Below are 17,378 nucleotides of genomic sequence, written 5' to 3'. Positions count from 1 at the left end.
TTAATGTCAGAAATATTGTTCAATGCAGACTAAATACTGAATCACCATCACTGGAGTTCTTGTAGGCTGAGGCTTACATCACAGTTAATAACTTATTTAATACCTTGTGAGCACCACCTCCTTTTTTGGTTAGGATTTGTTCGTGCCAGGAGGAAACACTAACCTCACAATAATCTTATTCCAGTCAGGGACCTGTCTATTACTCTTCAGAAGAATGCAAACAACAACTTCTTGATTAAGACAGACATTTATTAAATAGCTAAATACCGGAAGAGTACATGATAAACATAGAATAACACACAAAAGAGTAGAAAGGCCTTTAAATGATATTAGGAACTCAAATACTTGGAAATAGTGACTCAAAGTGGTTAGAGAAGCTAACACATAGTGACAGGGAGCTAAGGGCGAGCTAGTATACTTTCTGGAGAAATTATGTTTGAATTTTAAGTAATTCAGCATCAACCTCTGATAACAAAGTCATTGTATGCCTACTGTTTTGTAGACCGTTAGCCGTAGTCGTCTTGGCAGGTCTGGGGCGTCATGTTGGGCCGGCAGTCAGCTGTTAGCAGGCAGCCAGGAGTTCACTGTGGGTCTCAGCAGTAACAGAGTACAGATCAGGTTGTGGTTGTGAGCTTGGAGGGTCCTCACTGTCCCTCAGACAGCAGGTAGGTGGATCAGTCCTGGACCAGACTGTTGTGAAATCAGTGACTCCTAAGCAACAGTGAGCAGGTGAAGCTGTAACAAGCCCAGAGTGATCGTCTGGCTTTGGGTCACAGACATGCAGAGGTCCAGTTGGGCTTCCAGTGGCTTCTTGTAAAGCAACGTGCCAGCTGGGATTCAGGCTTGAGACTTTTGTGATCTTCAGTTCAATGCAGAATAAACTTTCCTGACTACAGTCAAAGAGGTTTAAATTATGTGCTTACTGAAAAAAAAGAATGAGATGTCTTAAAGGGGTAGTTTCTTACTCATGAGGAGGGGCCAGCTCAGGGAGGTGATGCTTCTCATCATAAGAACCAGTTCTGAGAGAGAAAAATTTAGTTAAAAAGTATTAAAGTAAAAGTAGTGGTTTGGTCCCTCTGACTGATATATTATTATATATGACATCATTAGATTATTAATAGTGAAGCATCAGTGTTAGAGCAGCATGTTACTGTTGTAGCTGCTGGAGGTGGAGCTAGTTTACACTACTTTATATACAGTTAGAGCATAAATCATCATAACAGCTGTCAGCAGGTGTTCTGACTCCTTGCAGGAAACAAGAAGGTTGTTTTCTTTTTCCACTGCAGCAGCTAAACTGTTTCAGTAATATTTTTGGCCAATGAGCTGTAGTTGGATGTTTACATTTTTCAAAATGAAAGACCAAAACGTTAATTTTGTTAAATTTCTACCTTTCTTTTTTTTATGCTGTACTGAAATCATACCGAACTGTGAACCTGGTGGACTGTTACACCCCTACTGATGAATATTCCATTTCTTTGTTCTCGGGGGACTTCAGGTGTGTCTGCAGCCTGCATCTTCTGAAATAAATGAATTTTGGGGAAATCTAATCCCAAGTTTTTTCATGTAAAAATCACACTTCAAGTCACTATGGCCTAGTATTTCACATTAAAGATGCAAACATTCTTTTCAAAACAATCAAGTATTTCATGATATTTCTGATTTATAAAAGTCCTGCTGTGATATAGTGAATAAAAGAGTTAAAGCAGCAATTCTGTGAGGTTAAACACAACATTCAGAAACAAATATAAATTCAACAGTTATGTCTGTAACTTCAAGCATTCAAGGTGACTTTCTATCTAATGTGTTTATCTATATATGATTAATTAGTCTTTCTCTGGCCTTTAGTTCAGGCCATAATTTTTGGATGTTTGGTCAGAAATGTTCTCTTAAAAGGTCTTTTTGAGTTGAGTATCACTGATCAACCCCATTTAGAGGGTTACAAAGGTCCGTCCTGTAGGCTGGGGGTCTGCTCTCACCACCTTTGGAACAGCAGAACAATAAAAACTATATAGAGATAATTACAGAATGTAAATACATTGAATGACTGTTAGTGAAAAACTGCCGAGCATGAACAGAACCAAACACAGCTTCTGATTTATAATCAGAATTATAACATTAAATGTAGACTGAGCATAAATATGCCTTCTGAGCTAGTTTGTCTTTAATCTTTCAGTTATATCGAGGAAAATTACAGAAAAAAGAAGTGTGAGTGATTCTGTTTAAGACCTGAATAAATTGACCTTTTTTTAAGGATAACTGACTTTAATGGGAACCTTCCAGCTGTGAAAACAAACAGCCTAAAACTGCTGTAGCTGTGGAAATGCTGAGGTCACTGATAAAACATCCCATAAACATTAAAAACTTTAAGAACAAAAAAAGACAGAAGCATGTAAAATGAAGAGAAACTTAATAATTGAAGAAAGCTAAAATTAAAACACTTTGATCCTGCAGCGTCAATACACACACACACACACACACACACACACACACACACACACACACACACACACACACACACACACACACACACACAGATATTTATACATCTAGAACTGGTCTTATTGGTGTGAAGCAGCAGCTACAGCTCTGACATTTTGTGTTCTTTGATCCAATGAATCATGTTTTAACATTTGACTTGAAGACTTTTGACTTCATTTTTATCCAAATGTAACAAATAATAGATTTTACTCAAGTAAAAGTACTATTACTCGTGTAAAAATATTGTTAAATAAAAGTAAAAAGTGTGTCAATTAATGATTAATGATAGTGTTATATAAAATAACTATTATTATTATTATCATTATTATTATTATTATATTGTTAAAGAACACCTTGGCAATAAAAGAAAGTGCATTAGCATATCAACATATATGGAAAAATATCACATCATGTATGAACTGCACCACCGAGTCACTACAGTTCACCAGAAAAGAGAAAAACTCAGACAGTTGAGCAGCAATGACCAACAATAAATAAAAAGGGTCGTGGGCACAGCGGTGGAGCAACACAAAGCTACATTAAAGGCAACATATTCTGCTTTTTATGGTTTTGTGTTATTTACATCCTGTTATGATGTTGGATGGTATGTTTAACAACTACATATCTTTAAGAACTACATTACATATCTCACACCCAAGTGGTGAACAGGTAGTATTAAACACACAAGTGAGTTTTTTTTTGCTTTGGTTTACATTTGGTGATTAATTCATTTCTGTTTTTTTCATGAACCTTTGCAAATGCCTGATCCAAGACATGTTGTGGATACCCTCTCATCAGAAACTGATCAAACAGTTTGTGAGCTTCTATTTGAAAATGATCATCTCTTGTACAGATGCGTCTATCCATAAGAAACTGACTATAAGGCAGATCTTTTTTGAGGGGATGTTGGAAAAACAGGGAGACAACTTAAATTTAGGATCAATTAAAATAACATGAAAACAGAGACACAGACACTCAAGGACATGATGTTTCCACTTGTTCAGTAAATAGTTTTATCGGTGTGAAGCAGCAGCTGTTCAGTTATTCATTAATCTTTGAGGTACAAATACAGCTCAGACACATCAGAGCGTCCTGACTGACTGACATCAAGATTTTCATCAGATCCTCTCAGCAGAACTCTGATGATGAAGGTGAGTTTGTGACTTTATACACCTGACTGAATTAATATTGATCAGTAGTTTCTGTCAGATTCTCTGAAATAGTCTGTGGTGACAAGAGTTTCTTACAATTAACTTTTCTCTATTTTCTCTGTATTTTGCACTTTTAAAGCTTCACTCTGTGATTCTGTTTAAGAACCCACAAAATGCCAAAATACAGACAGTTGTTTTAACTAAATTGGAGTGAATCTTCCACTGAGTTTAGTTTTAGTTCATTTTGTGTCTGCTGCTGTGTTTCTGTTGCAGCTGGTTTCAGTGGTTCTCCTCCTGCTGGCTCCAGCGTTGACCTCCTGCTTAAATCTTGACCTCCCGCTGGACTGCAGTGACATCTATAACCATGACAGCACCCGACCCAGTGGAGTGTACATCATCTATCCCATCGGAGCCACGTCTGCTGTCCAGGTACACTTCATCCTCTCTGGGACTCAGTTAGAAGATGTTGGTTCAAAGATGAGTCACCATGTGAAGACAGTTCAGGTTGATTCTACTAAAGCAGCAGATATAAGTGGAGGTAGTCATGTTACTGGTTGGATACACAGACTGTATATAAAGATGGATGTAGTGAGGTGTGACGTCACCCATTAATTTGCACTGAAACCAGTTTGAAGCCCAGAGTTGCAGTTTGTGTACATATGGGCTAACGTTAGCTACTTTAGCTAAATTGTGCTAACAGGGCAGGTTTCATGATCAAGTAACAGTATTTGTGGTCAAATGAACCAACAACCCTTTTTGGTGATTTGTGTTAATTTGGCAGCATTTTTTATACACACTCCAGATAGAACATATATTTTTCTTCTAAACATAGGATAAGAAAAATCTGTACTCCTCACCATGGGTGTTATGTTTTAAAATGGGGGAGAAAACTTTGAAGGATTCATAATTGGCAGGGACTTTCTATACCACCTAACCTCTTGGTTTAAGTCAACAAACAGCCACCTGCACCAGTCTAGATTATTTATACTGATGGTGTATATTACTCAGTGGATCAGAAGAATAATGATTATGTTATTATTATATTTGCGAAAACATTACACAGCCTAAAATGGTAGTACATGCAGTGTACTAGGCCATCTTCAAGGTCAAACAAGGACAAACAATTTATATCTATGAAATAGTATACTCCTCACTGTGGGCGTCTGGTTATGTTTTAAAATGGGGGAGAAAACTTTGAAGGATACATAATTGACAAGGGTCCCTCCAGCCCCTCCCTCAAAAAATATTTTAAAAAAATACGTTGTAATTTAAAACAAATTTCCTACATTTCTACACATGGTTTAAGTCAAGAAACAGCCACCTGCACTAGACTAGATTAGTTAGATTGAGGGTGCTATGAAAACCAAGGATGCACCACAAACAGTATATAATTGAGTGGATCAGGAGAGGAAATGATTATTGGAATAATGTTTTTATGTTTATATTTTCTAGAGAGAAGTTGAGGCTTTTTGAATGGGAGTCGGTTGGAGCAGCTAGCGGCCGTCGGCGGCACTTTAAGATACTTCAGATTCAAGACTTGGCAGCTGCCGATTGATTGAATGTAGTTTTAACTAAAGCATCATATTTACTAATGAATGTGTTTGTGTGTAGGTGTACTGTGACATGGACTCAGACGGAGGACAGTGGACGGTGAGTTTTTGAACTGAAGTCATCAAGTCACAGCTGAGTGTTTTTCAGTATGAACACTTCCTGTTGGACCTTCACAATAAATCATGAGCTGTCAGTGATCCTGTGTTTATCGAGTTAACCCCCCCCCTCCCTCAGATGTTCCAGAGGAGGATGGACGGCTCGGTGAACTTCTACAGGCCCTGGGATCAGTACAAGAAGGGCTTTGGTATCGCCGCTGGAGAGTACTGGCTCGGTGAGAAATGAACTAACAGTCATGTGACTTCATGAAACTGTTCATAAAAACAAACATCAAACTCTGACGTGACTTCATGTTTGTGTGTTTTCAGGTCTTGAGAATCTCTTCCATCTGACTGTGAGGAAAACGGTCGAGCTGCTGGTCGAAATGGAGGACTTCAGTGGAAACAAAGTGTCTGCTCGTTATTCCTCGTTCTCCATTGATCCAGAGTCCTACGGATACAAACTGTATGTGTCTGGATTCACTGATGGAGGAGCAGGTCAGTTACTGTTAGCAGGTAGTAGTTTTGTTTTTATGATGTTTAGTTTCCACATGGAGACACTGAAGATTTCTGTCCTTATATTGGATTATTTGCATGATTCCTTCAGCTAAAGACAGATTCACATAGATTTTCAAGTCAGTAACAACAAATCAGTGGTCTGTTCATGTTTTATTAATTACATGGAAGCTTTGGTTTTTATAAACACATTTAAAGGTAAACAATGTAAATGAGGTCCAGCAGGTTTCAGGTGTTTATATCCCTTCAGTCTTTTGCAGTTCTTGTCTACATGACATACTGTATGTTGTTATGTTACAGTAGCAGCCGCAGATGCAGTACTAGTAGTACTAGAAGTATTTGTACAAATGGTAGACATAGCAGTAGTACTGAATTAGTAGTGACAGTTGTAGTGTTAATAGTTATATAACATTATATAGTATGGTGTCATTAGCAGTAGTGTTGTGATCACTCACTTGTTGTTTTCTTGTGTTTCTGTAGGAGACTCCCTGAGTTATCACAACGGACATAAGTTCACCACCGTAGACAAAGACCAGGACTCCAGCTACACTAACTGTGCCAGAGCCACCCTGGGGGCGTTCTGGTACAACGGCTGTCACCATGCAAACCCCAACGGGGTTTATCGCTGGGGGGCTGATGACACTGTGGGTAATGTTGGAGTGGAGTGGCCCCCATGGAAGGGCTTTAACTACTCCATGAAGACCTTCAGCATGAAGATTCGTCCTGTGCAGTAATTCTCCAGAACGAACGAACAGCAGAATATCTGTTGATCTCTTTCTTTCTTTCTCTCTGATCTAGTCTGTAATCTCACAGATACTTCAAATAAATATTTCCAGCATCAATAAAAGTCAGGTGTAGAGTGTGTTTGTGAGCAGCTGCTGGGTGTAAAGTCTTGTGTCAAACAGCTGTTGGTGTAGAGAAATGATTGGACAGGTGGGGAACTTAGTGGAGGATCCAGAGGAACAAATACAGAGCAGCTTCCATCAGGAACATCACATGACATCACTGAAATGATGAAGAACCAAATGACAGATGGAGTTGACTTGTATTGGAGCTAAAAGCAGCTTGAACTCTGCTGAAATGAACACGTTCCACCACTAGATGTCTCTGTTGTCTGTATTAGTTCCATCTAGTTGTATCCACAGACTGACTGTATATCTGAGCTTTCAGCAGGACACAAACTACACATGAACCCTCACACTGTCACACAGTGGTGGAAAGTAACTGACTACATTTACTCAAGTACTGTACTTAAGAACAATTTTTAACTACTTGTACTTTACTTGAGTATTTCCATGTGATGCTACTTTCTACATTTCAGAGGGAAATATTGTACTTTCTACTCCACTACATTTATTTGACAGCTTTAGTTACTTTTCATATGAAGATTTGACACAATGGATAATATAACAAGCTTTTAAAATATAACACATTGTTAAAGATGAAACCAGTGGTTTCCAACCTTTTTGGCTTTTGATGTCTTACAAAAAGCAGTGTGTAGTCGGGGTCACATTTCACATGTCTATGAGTTGTTAACAGCTCCACCAAATAGTGATTTTTCCCTCTAAACTTCTCACATGCTTTCATTTCAATAAATGTTCAAATGATCCAATATTTCAGCAAAAATCAAAGATTAGAGAAAAAATCCAAAAACTGAAAACAACACAACACAGATTGTAAACAGGCCACACTGTCATTACAGTACACACACACATTAAACAGTCTGTTTCCAGACATCTTAGTGATGACGAGATAAAATGCTTAAATATTTAAATTAGAAAATGAGGCAATCAGTAGACTGACAGGTTCTCTTTCAGACTTGTTCGGTTTGACTCCCGGCAGCATTCTGGCATTTCCCATAGGCAAATGTCCTGGACCAGATGAGTTGGGAGCTGATTTCTACTAAGCATTTCATGAGATTTTAACACCTTTCCTACTCAGTATGATCAATGACTCAATTGCAAGAAAAACACTTCCACCCTCTCTTTATGAAGCAAATGTATGTTTGTTATTGGAAAAAGGGAAAAGATCCCATGGATCCTGCTAACTATAGGCCCATTTCCTTGCTCAGTTTGGATCATAAAATTTTAACAAAAGTGTTGGCCACCAGATTAAGTAAGCATATATCAACAATTATCCATCCTGATCAAGCTGGCTTTATTCCAGGCAGGCTTTCCTTTTTTAATGTGCGTCACTTGTTAAATATTTTGTATTCTGATTGGGACACAAACACTTGAACTGCTGTTATGACATTGGACGCCCAGAGAGCCTTTGACTCTATCGAATGGCCTTATTCATTTGAAACTTTAAGGAGGTTTGGATTTGGGAAGATGTTTGTGGACTGGATTGAAATTATTTATCGCTCTCCTAAATGCTCTGTCATAACAAATAATATCTCATCAGAGCCATTTAGTCTACATCAGGGAGTGAGACAGGGAGACTGTCTGTCCCCTCTGTTATTTAATATAGAATTAGAACCTTTGGCATTTGGGTTAAGAAGTCATCCTTACATCGAGGGTATTCCAGCTGGTTTCTTGTTTCGCTGTATGCTGATGATCTACTTGTTACCTTAATGAATCCTGAAGTGAGTATTCCTCATCTTTTTCAATATATTAAATCATTAAGTAAAATTTCTGGTTACCCAATAAACTGGGCTAAAAGTGAACTCATGTTTATTGGAGAAAATACAGTTTTATATGATTGCCCCGTTAAGGTTGTGGATGAGTATATCACATATTTAGGACTTAAAATCCCGAAAAATCCTAAACCTCTGCTCAAATTAAATTTTATTAGAGGGTACTGATAAATTAAAACGCAGAATAGAATACTGGAGGACTTTGCCCCTATCTATGATTGGCAGAGTAAATGCCATTAAGATGGTATCTTTACCAAAGTTTTTATATCTTTTTCAGTCTTCCTGTATTGATCTCAGCTGAATTTCTTAAAAAGTTAGACACAATTATTTTAGAATTTATTTGGGGTTATAAAAAACATAGATTATCAAAACAACATTTATTTAGGCCCACTCTGGATGGAGGTTTGGGTCTTCTGGTATTTAAATATTACTATCGGACACTGGCATACTGGAAACGGGGTTCTCCAGTTCATGAATTACTCAAATCTGCCCCCTTGTGGCTAAAATTAGAGCTGAGATATATCTGCTATTAAATCAGTAAGTCATAGTTTTGTTGACAGAAATTCACTGAAGATTCTTACTCAAATCAAACATATGTACAAAGTCCCTAATTTTTCGATATATACACCATTCTGCTATAACCATGCCTTTACTCCAGCATTGCTAGATAACACTTTTGCTACATGGTGTGTAAAAGGGCTTAAGAGCATAAAGGACTTCTATTTAGACAACAAGTTTGCATCTTTGCTCGGTTAAGCATAAAATACAATTTACCTCACTCGAATTGTTTTTGTTGGAATTGCTTTCTCTTTTACCAGAGAGTGAGAAACTTATGACTAAATTTGTGAGTTTTTTTCCTAAAGACTCTGTATCTGTCAACTCTATCAAGACGGCTTGGGAGAGGGAAATCAATGTTGTGTTGACTGATAAAATATAGAGTACTGCACTTTCCTGTGTTCATAGTTGTTCAATAAACAGCAGACATAGGTTAATTCAGTTCAAAGTGATTCACTGTTTTCATTACTCTAAGGTCATGTTACATAAATTTTAGCCCTCTGTTTCTACAATTTGTGATAAATGTAAATTGAATGATGGCACATTGTTGCATTTATTTTGGGACTGTCCATTAATTTATCCATGTTGGTCAAGAATTTTTTTTTTCTGGGGTTTACCACAGGACCTTCTCACTTGGCAGGGACTTGGCTCTCTTTGGATGTTCAGAGGACTTGTTGACTTTCCCTTTACACATTCAAACAGCTTTATTGATGGGCATCATAATAGCAAAAAAACTTATTCTCAAAGACTGGACGACATCAACTCCACTATGCTTTAAAAACTGGCTGCATGAACTTGCTTTGGTTATCCATATGGAGAAACTGTGATTTAAAAGTTTAAAAGGTCTACATGAATGGGAAGAATCTTGGGGTCCTTTTTTGCAATATCTGGACTCGATTTAACCTTATTTGTGTGTATTTGTAGATTGGGTCCCCTTTTTTTCTTTTTTTAATTTTGTGGGGCTGTAATTGATAGTCACTTGTGGATGATATGTGTTGTTATGTGCTTTTGTGTCCTCGACACATGGCCAGGATGAACTTTTCTTACTTACTTTTACTGGTTTTGGGTATTGATTTCATAGCAACATACATGTTACTATGTATAATGTGTCAATAAAAATAACACACACACAAAAAACTGTTTCCAGACATGAAATGTTGTGAAGTGGAAGTATAAAGTAGCATCAAATGTAAATACTCAAGTAAAGCACAAGTACATCAAAATTGTACTTAAGTACAGTACTTGAGTATGTGGTCGTCTTGGCAGGTCTGAGGCGTCATGTTGGGCCGGCAGTTGGCTGTTAGCAGGCAGCCAGGAGTTCACTGTGGGTCTCAGCAGTAACAGAGCACAAATCAGGTTGTGGTTGTATGCTTGGAGGGTCTTCACTGTCCCTCAGACAGCAGGTAGGTGGATCAGTCCTGGATCAGACTGTTGTGCAATCAGTGACTCCCAAGCAACAGTGAGCAAGGAGTCACTGAGCAAGTGAAGCTTTAACAAGTCCAGAGTGAACATCTGGCTTCGGGTCACAGACGAGCAGAGGTCCAGTTGGGCTTCCAGTGGCTTCTTGTAAACCACCGTGCCAGCTGGGATTCAGGGTTGAGTCCTTTGTGATCTTTCGGATCCATGCAGAATAAACTTTCCTGAATACACTGAGTCAAAAAGGTTTACATTATGCACTTACTGAACAAAAAAAGAAATTAAACATCTTAAAGGGGCACAGGGCCGACCCTGAATATGTTGGTGCCCTAGGCAAAATTTTAGACTGAAGCCCCAAAAGATTTAGATCAGGGCCCCCAAAAAGACGCAACCTCCAGTCCAAGACGTTCAGATATGAATTCACACTAAAATCAACCACAATGGTCCCTCCAGCACAGACCAAGTCCTTCCAGTCTGGGCCAGCCATTAGGAAATATGGACTGGGGGACAAAGTTTTCCAAATTGGGCCCATCATCCACACCCAGTCCAGCACCACCACCCACCCCCCCTTAGCTTCAATACCAACATGGACAAATAGCTATTAGCCTTGTAGTGACACAGATGGGGTCTCTAACAAACACTTCCAAATCCAGTGTTAAAAGATTAATTAGCCTTTCTCTGGCCTTTAGTTCAGGCCATCATTTTTGGATGTTTAGTCAGAAATGTTCTCTTAAAAGGTCTTTTTGAGTTGAGTATCACTGATCAACCCCATTTAGAGGGTTACAAAGGTCAGTCCTGCAGACTGGGGGTCTGCTCTCACCACCTTTGGAACAGCAGAACAATAAAAACTATATAGAGATAATTACAGAATGTAAATACATTGAATGACTGTTAGTGAAAAACTGCCGAGCATGAACAGAACCAAACACAGCTTCTGACTTATAATCAGAATTATAACATTAAATGTAGATTGAGCATAAATATGCCTTCTGAGCTAGTTTGTCTTTAATCTTTCCGTTATATCGAGGAACATTACAGAAAAAAGAAGTGTGAGTGATTCTGTTTAAGACCTGAATAAACTGACCTTTTTTTAAGGATAACTGACTTTAATGGGAACCTTCCAGCTGTGAAAACAAACAGCCTAAAACTGTTAACAGGACAACCTGAAGTGACCTGTGTCACTGCTGTAGCCGTGGAAACGCTGACATCACTGATAAAATATCCCATAAACATTAAAAACTTTAAAAAAAAAACTGTTCTCAGATTATCAAAGTATATGATTCAACACACACACACACTCACACACACACACACACACACACACACACACACACACACACACACACACACACACACACACACACACACACACAAACTGTGTCCAGTGTGTTACAGTGATAGTCATAATGTGTAATGATGTGAATTCCTGGATATTAAATGTTCATCTGTTATTTTCTGTAGTGGTCCCAGTAATATTTGTTGTTAAAGTGAACTGAAGTAGCATCACATGACATGATTGAGCTACGTTTGAGTTAAAAACAAAAGGTTATAAATGCAGCTGCAAGAACAATACTTTCCACTCATATCTGATATCTCAAGATGTTTGATTTGAAGGAGAATTTAATTTTCATTATATATATATTGTTTTACAATTAGAACATGCAGCACAATTTCAGCAAGAGAGGAAACCTGTGGCATCATCCAGACGTCCCTGGTGGATGGAGGTTTTTTGTGTGTCTGTGTGTACCAGAGTGTCCCGAACATCCTTTGCTCTAGAAAAAGAGAAAAGAGGAAGAGAGTTAAAGATCTCTTTGTCAATGTCATCAACAGATAAAATGTTCCAGTGTTTTTTGACAACATTACATATCTCACACCCAAGTGGTGAACAGGTAGTATTAAACACACAAGAGAGTTTTTTTTGCTTTGGTTTACATTTGGTGATTAATTCATTTCTGTTTTTTTCATGAACCTTTGCAAATGCCTGATCCAAGACATGTCGTGGATACCCTCTCATCAGAAACTGATCAAACCGTTTATGAGCTTCTATTTGAAAATGATCATCTCTTGTACAGATGCGTCTATCCATAAGAAACTGACTATAAGGCAGATCTTTTTTGAGGGGATGTTGGAAAAACAAGGAGACAACTTAAATTTAGGATCAATAAAAATAACATGAAAACAGAGACACAGACACTCAAGGACATGATGTTTCCACTTGTTCAGTAAATAGTTTTATCGGTGTGAAGCAGCAGCTGTTCAGTTATTCATTAATCTTTGAGGTACAAATACAGCTCAGACACATCAGAGCATCCTGACTGACTGACATCAAGATTTTCATCAGATCCTCTCAGCAGAACTCTGATGATGAAGGTGAGTTTGTGTCTTTATACACCTGACTGAATTAATATTGATCAGTAGTTTCTGTCAGATTCTCTGAAACAGTCTGTGGTGACCAGGGGCAGAGCTAGACTCTCAGCACAGAGGGGGCAGAGCATTTTGGAGGGGGGGCCCTTCTGATAAATTCATCTTAACATTCACAACTGTAAAATAGCTGATATATCCTGTCCATAAACACAAATTATAACTTATTGAGCCAAGCGAGCCTGAGTCTAAGAAAACATACAGAGAAGCCACTTTGTCAGACAAGCTTGTTCTGAAGAACAAAAAAGAAAACAAGATGCCGGTCTCGTTCAAATGTTTCAGCATTGACGACAGAACGTGGCGCTCTACGTGTGTCGATTGACGGTTCAACACCACCGCTGACAGACAGCAACAGGCCAGGTGTTCTGTCTCAGTAACATGTCTTTCTTACACAGAAATAACATAGACATAAAATAGACACAGCAGTCTACAACACCACAGGCAGTGACACAGACAGGTGCTGAGATGCGGTAAACATGGAGTTAAACAACAAATTGACATTATGACTGATTTCTTCATAACCAAAATTTAAGTAATAAAGACTAATTATGGATGTTTGTATCCTTGTTGAGCCCTGAAAAGGTCAGAATGTCCAGAATTTCCCAAGAAAAGAGCAGTGCAATCAGAGAAAAATCTAAAAACAAATGAACAGAAATTGGTCTTTTTTTCTATTTTACACTTTTTATCATCTTGTGACCCTACACATTTATCAAGATTAGCTAAATTAAGTCTGACACTAAGCACTTATAATAGCAGTGTGGTCAGACAGGTCATTATAAAGAAATAAGGTTACACCACATTACATTCAATTAGAAAAACTCTAGAATGACAACGTATTTATGGTCTCATCAAAAAGAAACAATGCACATATACTGTAGATACGTAACTCATATGAATTTCTTTATTCTTTAAGAGTTTTTGTTCATGTCAAAAAGAATCACTGCATGTATCAAAGACTCAGCTTACTCTTGTTTTCTATATCCATGAATGAATTCTCACACAAGCAGACAGAGCTTCTACACAGGCTCATTCTCAAATCACACACAGTCAGCAGGTGACTGAACCACTTATAAATGCAAAACTGGGAAAAATGACTTGTTAGTCCCAGTACAAGATCCAGTACATAACATAATTTCCATAAGTTATGGAAATTACATGTTTCACTCACCAATTGTTGTCCCTGCTAAGCCTGTAGTTAAGTTTGGTCCATTACAGTGAGGTTGGATAGTCTGGCCTCATCCATGCAGGAACACAAATAGCTCATAATGAGCCTCAGACGGCTGAAACTTCGTCTTGCAAGATTCATTCACCACACACATAAAAAGACACGAAAAGCTCATATTTTGGTTAAAGTTTTCAGCGAAGTTAGTCATAAACTTTGAATGAATGCTTCTGCAGTCTTCATTTCCCGCAGAGGCAGGGAGCAGAAATACAGACAGCGCTACTCCACATTGTGGTTGGAGGGGGGATTAAACCCATAGTGATAAGAACTGAAGAATTGAAAAAGTAAAGAGAGTTAAACTCTACTATTCCTGCTGCGCTTGTGAATTGGGTCACGCTCTACGTCCCCAGCGGGCCCCTACTGAGCGTGGGCCCTGGAGCGGCCGTCCCCTCTGCCCCAGCAGTTGCTCCGCTTATGGTGGTGACACAAGAGTTTCTTACAATTTACTTTTCTCTATTTTCTCTGTATTTTGCACTTTTAAAGCTTCACTCTGTGATTCTGTGTAAGAACCCACAAAATGCCAAAATACAGTCAGTTGTTTTAACTAAATTGGAGAGTGAATCTTCCCACTGCGTTTAGTTTTAGTTCATTTTGTGTCTGCTGCTGTGTTTCTGTTGCAGCTGGTTTCAGTGGTTCTCCTCCTGCTGGCTCCAATATTGACCTCCTGCTTACCTCTCGTCCTCCCGCTGGACTGCAGTGACATCTATAACCATGACAGCACCCGACCCAGCGGAGTGTACACCATCTATCCCATCGGAGCCACGTCTGCTGTCCAGGTACACTTCATCCTCTCTGGGACTCAGTTAGAAGATGTTGGTTCAAAGATGAGTCGCCATGTGAAGACAGTTCAGGTTGATTCTATTAAACCAGCAGATATAACTGGTGGAAGTCATGTTACTGGTTGGATACCCAGACTGTATATAAAGATGGATGTAGCAAGGTGTGACGTCACCCATTAGTTTGCCTTGAAACCAGTTTGAAGCCCAGAGTTGCAGCTTGTGTACATATGGGCTAACGTTAGCTACTTTAGCTAAATTGTGCTAAGGTTTCATAATAAAGTAACAGTATTTGTGGTCAACTGACCCACTCAACCTCTCTTTGACCTTATGAACCAACACATTTTTCATAAGACTTTCTTTTTGCTAATTTGTGTTTATTGGGCAGCATTTTTGATATACACTCCAGATAGAACATATATTTTTCTTCCAAACCTAGGATAAGAAAGATCAGTGCTCCTCACCATGGGTGTCTGGTTATGTTTTAAAATGGAGGAGAAAACTTTGAAGGATACACAATTGAGAGGGGTCCCCCTACCCCTCCCCCTTATAAAGAAAAATTATTTGTAATTTAAAACCACCTAACCTCTTGAATGCATCACAAACAGTATGTATTGAGTGCATCAGGAAAGGAAATGATTGTTGGAATAATGTTTTTATCATTATTTTATCAATTTAAGATACTTCAACCTCAAGACGTGGCAGCTGCCGATTGATTGAATGTAGTTTTAACTAAAGCATCATATTTACTAATGAGAGTGTTTGTGTGTAGGTGTACTGTGACATGGACTCAGACGGAGGACGTTGGATGGTGAGTGTTTGAACTGAAGTCATCAAGTCACAGCTGAGTGTTTTTCAATATGAACACTTCCTGTTGGACCTTCACAATAAATCATGAGCTGTCAGAGATCTTGTGTTTATCGAGTTAACCCCCCCCCCCCCCCCCCCCCCTGGATGGCTCGGTGAACTTCTACAGGCCCTGGGATCAGTACAAGAAGGGCTTTGGTATTGCTGCTGGAGAGTACTGGCTCGGTGAGAAATGAAACCAAACTAACAGTCATGTGACTTCATGAAACTGTTCATAAAAACAAACATTAAACTCTGACGTGACTTCATGTTTGTGTGTTTTCAGGTCTTGAGAGTCTCTTCCATCTGACTCATAGGAAAAAGTACGAGCTGCTGGTCGACATGGAGGACTTCAGTGGAAACAAAGTGTCTGCTCGTTACTCCTCGTTCTCCATCGATCCAGAGTCCTATGGATACACACTGCATGTGTCTGGATTCACTGATGGAGGAGCAGGTCAGTTACTGTTAGCAGGTAGTAGTTTTGTTTTTCTGATGTTTAGTTTCCTCATGGAGACACTGAAGATTTCTGTCCTTATATTGGATTATTTGTTTGATTCCTTCAGCTAAAGACAGATTCACAAAGATTTTCAAGTCAGTAACAACAAATCTGTGGTCTGCTCATGTTTTATTAATTACATGGAAGCTTTGGTTTTTATAAACACATTTAAGGGAAACAATGTAAATGAGGACCAGCAGGTTTCAGGTGTTTATATCCATTCAACCTTTTGCAGTTCTTGTCTACATGACATACTGTATGTTGTTATGTTACAGTAGCAGCAGCAGATGCAGTACTAGTAGTACTAGAAGTATTTGTACAAGTGGTAGCCATAGCAGTAGTACTGTATTAGTAGTGACAGTTGTAGTGTTAATAGTCATATAACATTATATAGTATGGTGTCATTAGCAGTAGTGTTGTGATCAGACACTTGTTGTTTTCTTGTGTTTCTGTAGGAGACTCCCTGAGTTATCACAACGGACAGAAGTTCTCCACCTTCGACAAAGACCAGGACCCCAGCAGCCGTAACTGTGCCAGAAAATTCCTGGGGGCGTTCTGGTACAACGACTGTCATAGAGCAAACCCCAACGGGGTTTATCGCTGGGGGGCTGATGACACTCTGGCACACATAGGAGTGGAGTGGAACCACTGGAAGGGCGCTAACTACTCCCTGAAGACCATCAGCATGAAGATTCGTCCTGTGCAGTAATCCTCCAGAACAAACAATCTGCAGAATATCTGTTGATCTCTTTCTTTCTTTCTCTCTAGTCTGTAACCTCACAGATACTTCAAATAAATATTTCCAGCATCAATAAAAGTCAGGTGTAGAGTGTGTTTGTGAGCAGCTGCTGGGTGTAAAGTCTTGTGTCAAACAGCTGTTGGTGTAGAGAAATGATTGGACAGGCGGGGAACTTAGTGGAGGATCCAGAGGAACAAATACAGAGCAGCTTCCATGAGAAACATCACATGACATCACTGAAGTGATGAAGAACCAAATGACAGATGGAGTTGACTTGTATTGGAGCTAAAAGCAGCTTGAACTCTGTTGAAATGAACACGTTCCACCACTAGATGTCTCTGTTGTCTGTATTAGTTCCATCTAGTTGTATCCACAGACTGACTGTATATCTGAGCTTTCAGCAGGACACAAACTACACATGAACCCTCACACTGTCACACAGTGGTGGAAAATAACTGACTACATTTACTCAAGTACTGTA

At 38.9% G+C, this 17,378-nt stretch overlaps 1 protein-coding gene and 1 pseudogene across 1 annotated transcript; both read left to right on the top strand.

The window, feature by feature from the left end:
- The first annotated feature begins 3,580 nt into the window (after positions 1–3,580).
- On the top strand, positions 3,581–7,033 carry LOC122971142 (microfibril-associated glycoprotein 4-like). The gene is made up of 7 exons (XM_044337673.1): positions 3,581–3,629; positions 3,903–4,058; positions 5,241–5,279; positions 5,415–5,511; positions 5,606–5,773; positions 6,272–6,536; positions 6,575–7,033. Exons 1-6 carry the CDS (start codon positions 3,621–3,623, stop codon positions 6,523–6,525), a joined length of 723 nt encoding a protein of 240 aa, XP_044193608.1. The 5' UTR covers positions 3,581–3,620; the 3' UTR covers positions 6,526–6,536; positions 6,575–7,033.
- Positions 7,034–12,732: 5,699 nt separating this feature from the next.
- Positions 12,733–16,969, top strand: LOC122971153 (annotated as a pseudogene).
- Positions 16,970–17,378: the final 409 nt, after the last annotated feature.

The sequence above is a fragment of the Thunnus albacares genome, chromosome 20, assembly GCF_914725855.1.
Source record: "Thunnus albacares chromosome 20, fThuAlb1.1, whole genome shotgun sequence".
NCBI lineage: Eukaryota > Metazoa > Chordata > Actinopteri > Scombriformes > Scombridae > Thunnus > Thunnus albacares.
The sequence above is the reverse complement of the archived record's forward strand: the minus strand, read 5'-3'. Positions and strand labels throughout refer to the sequence as shown.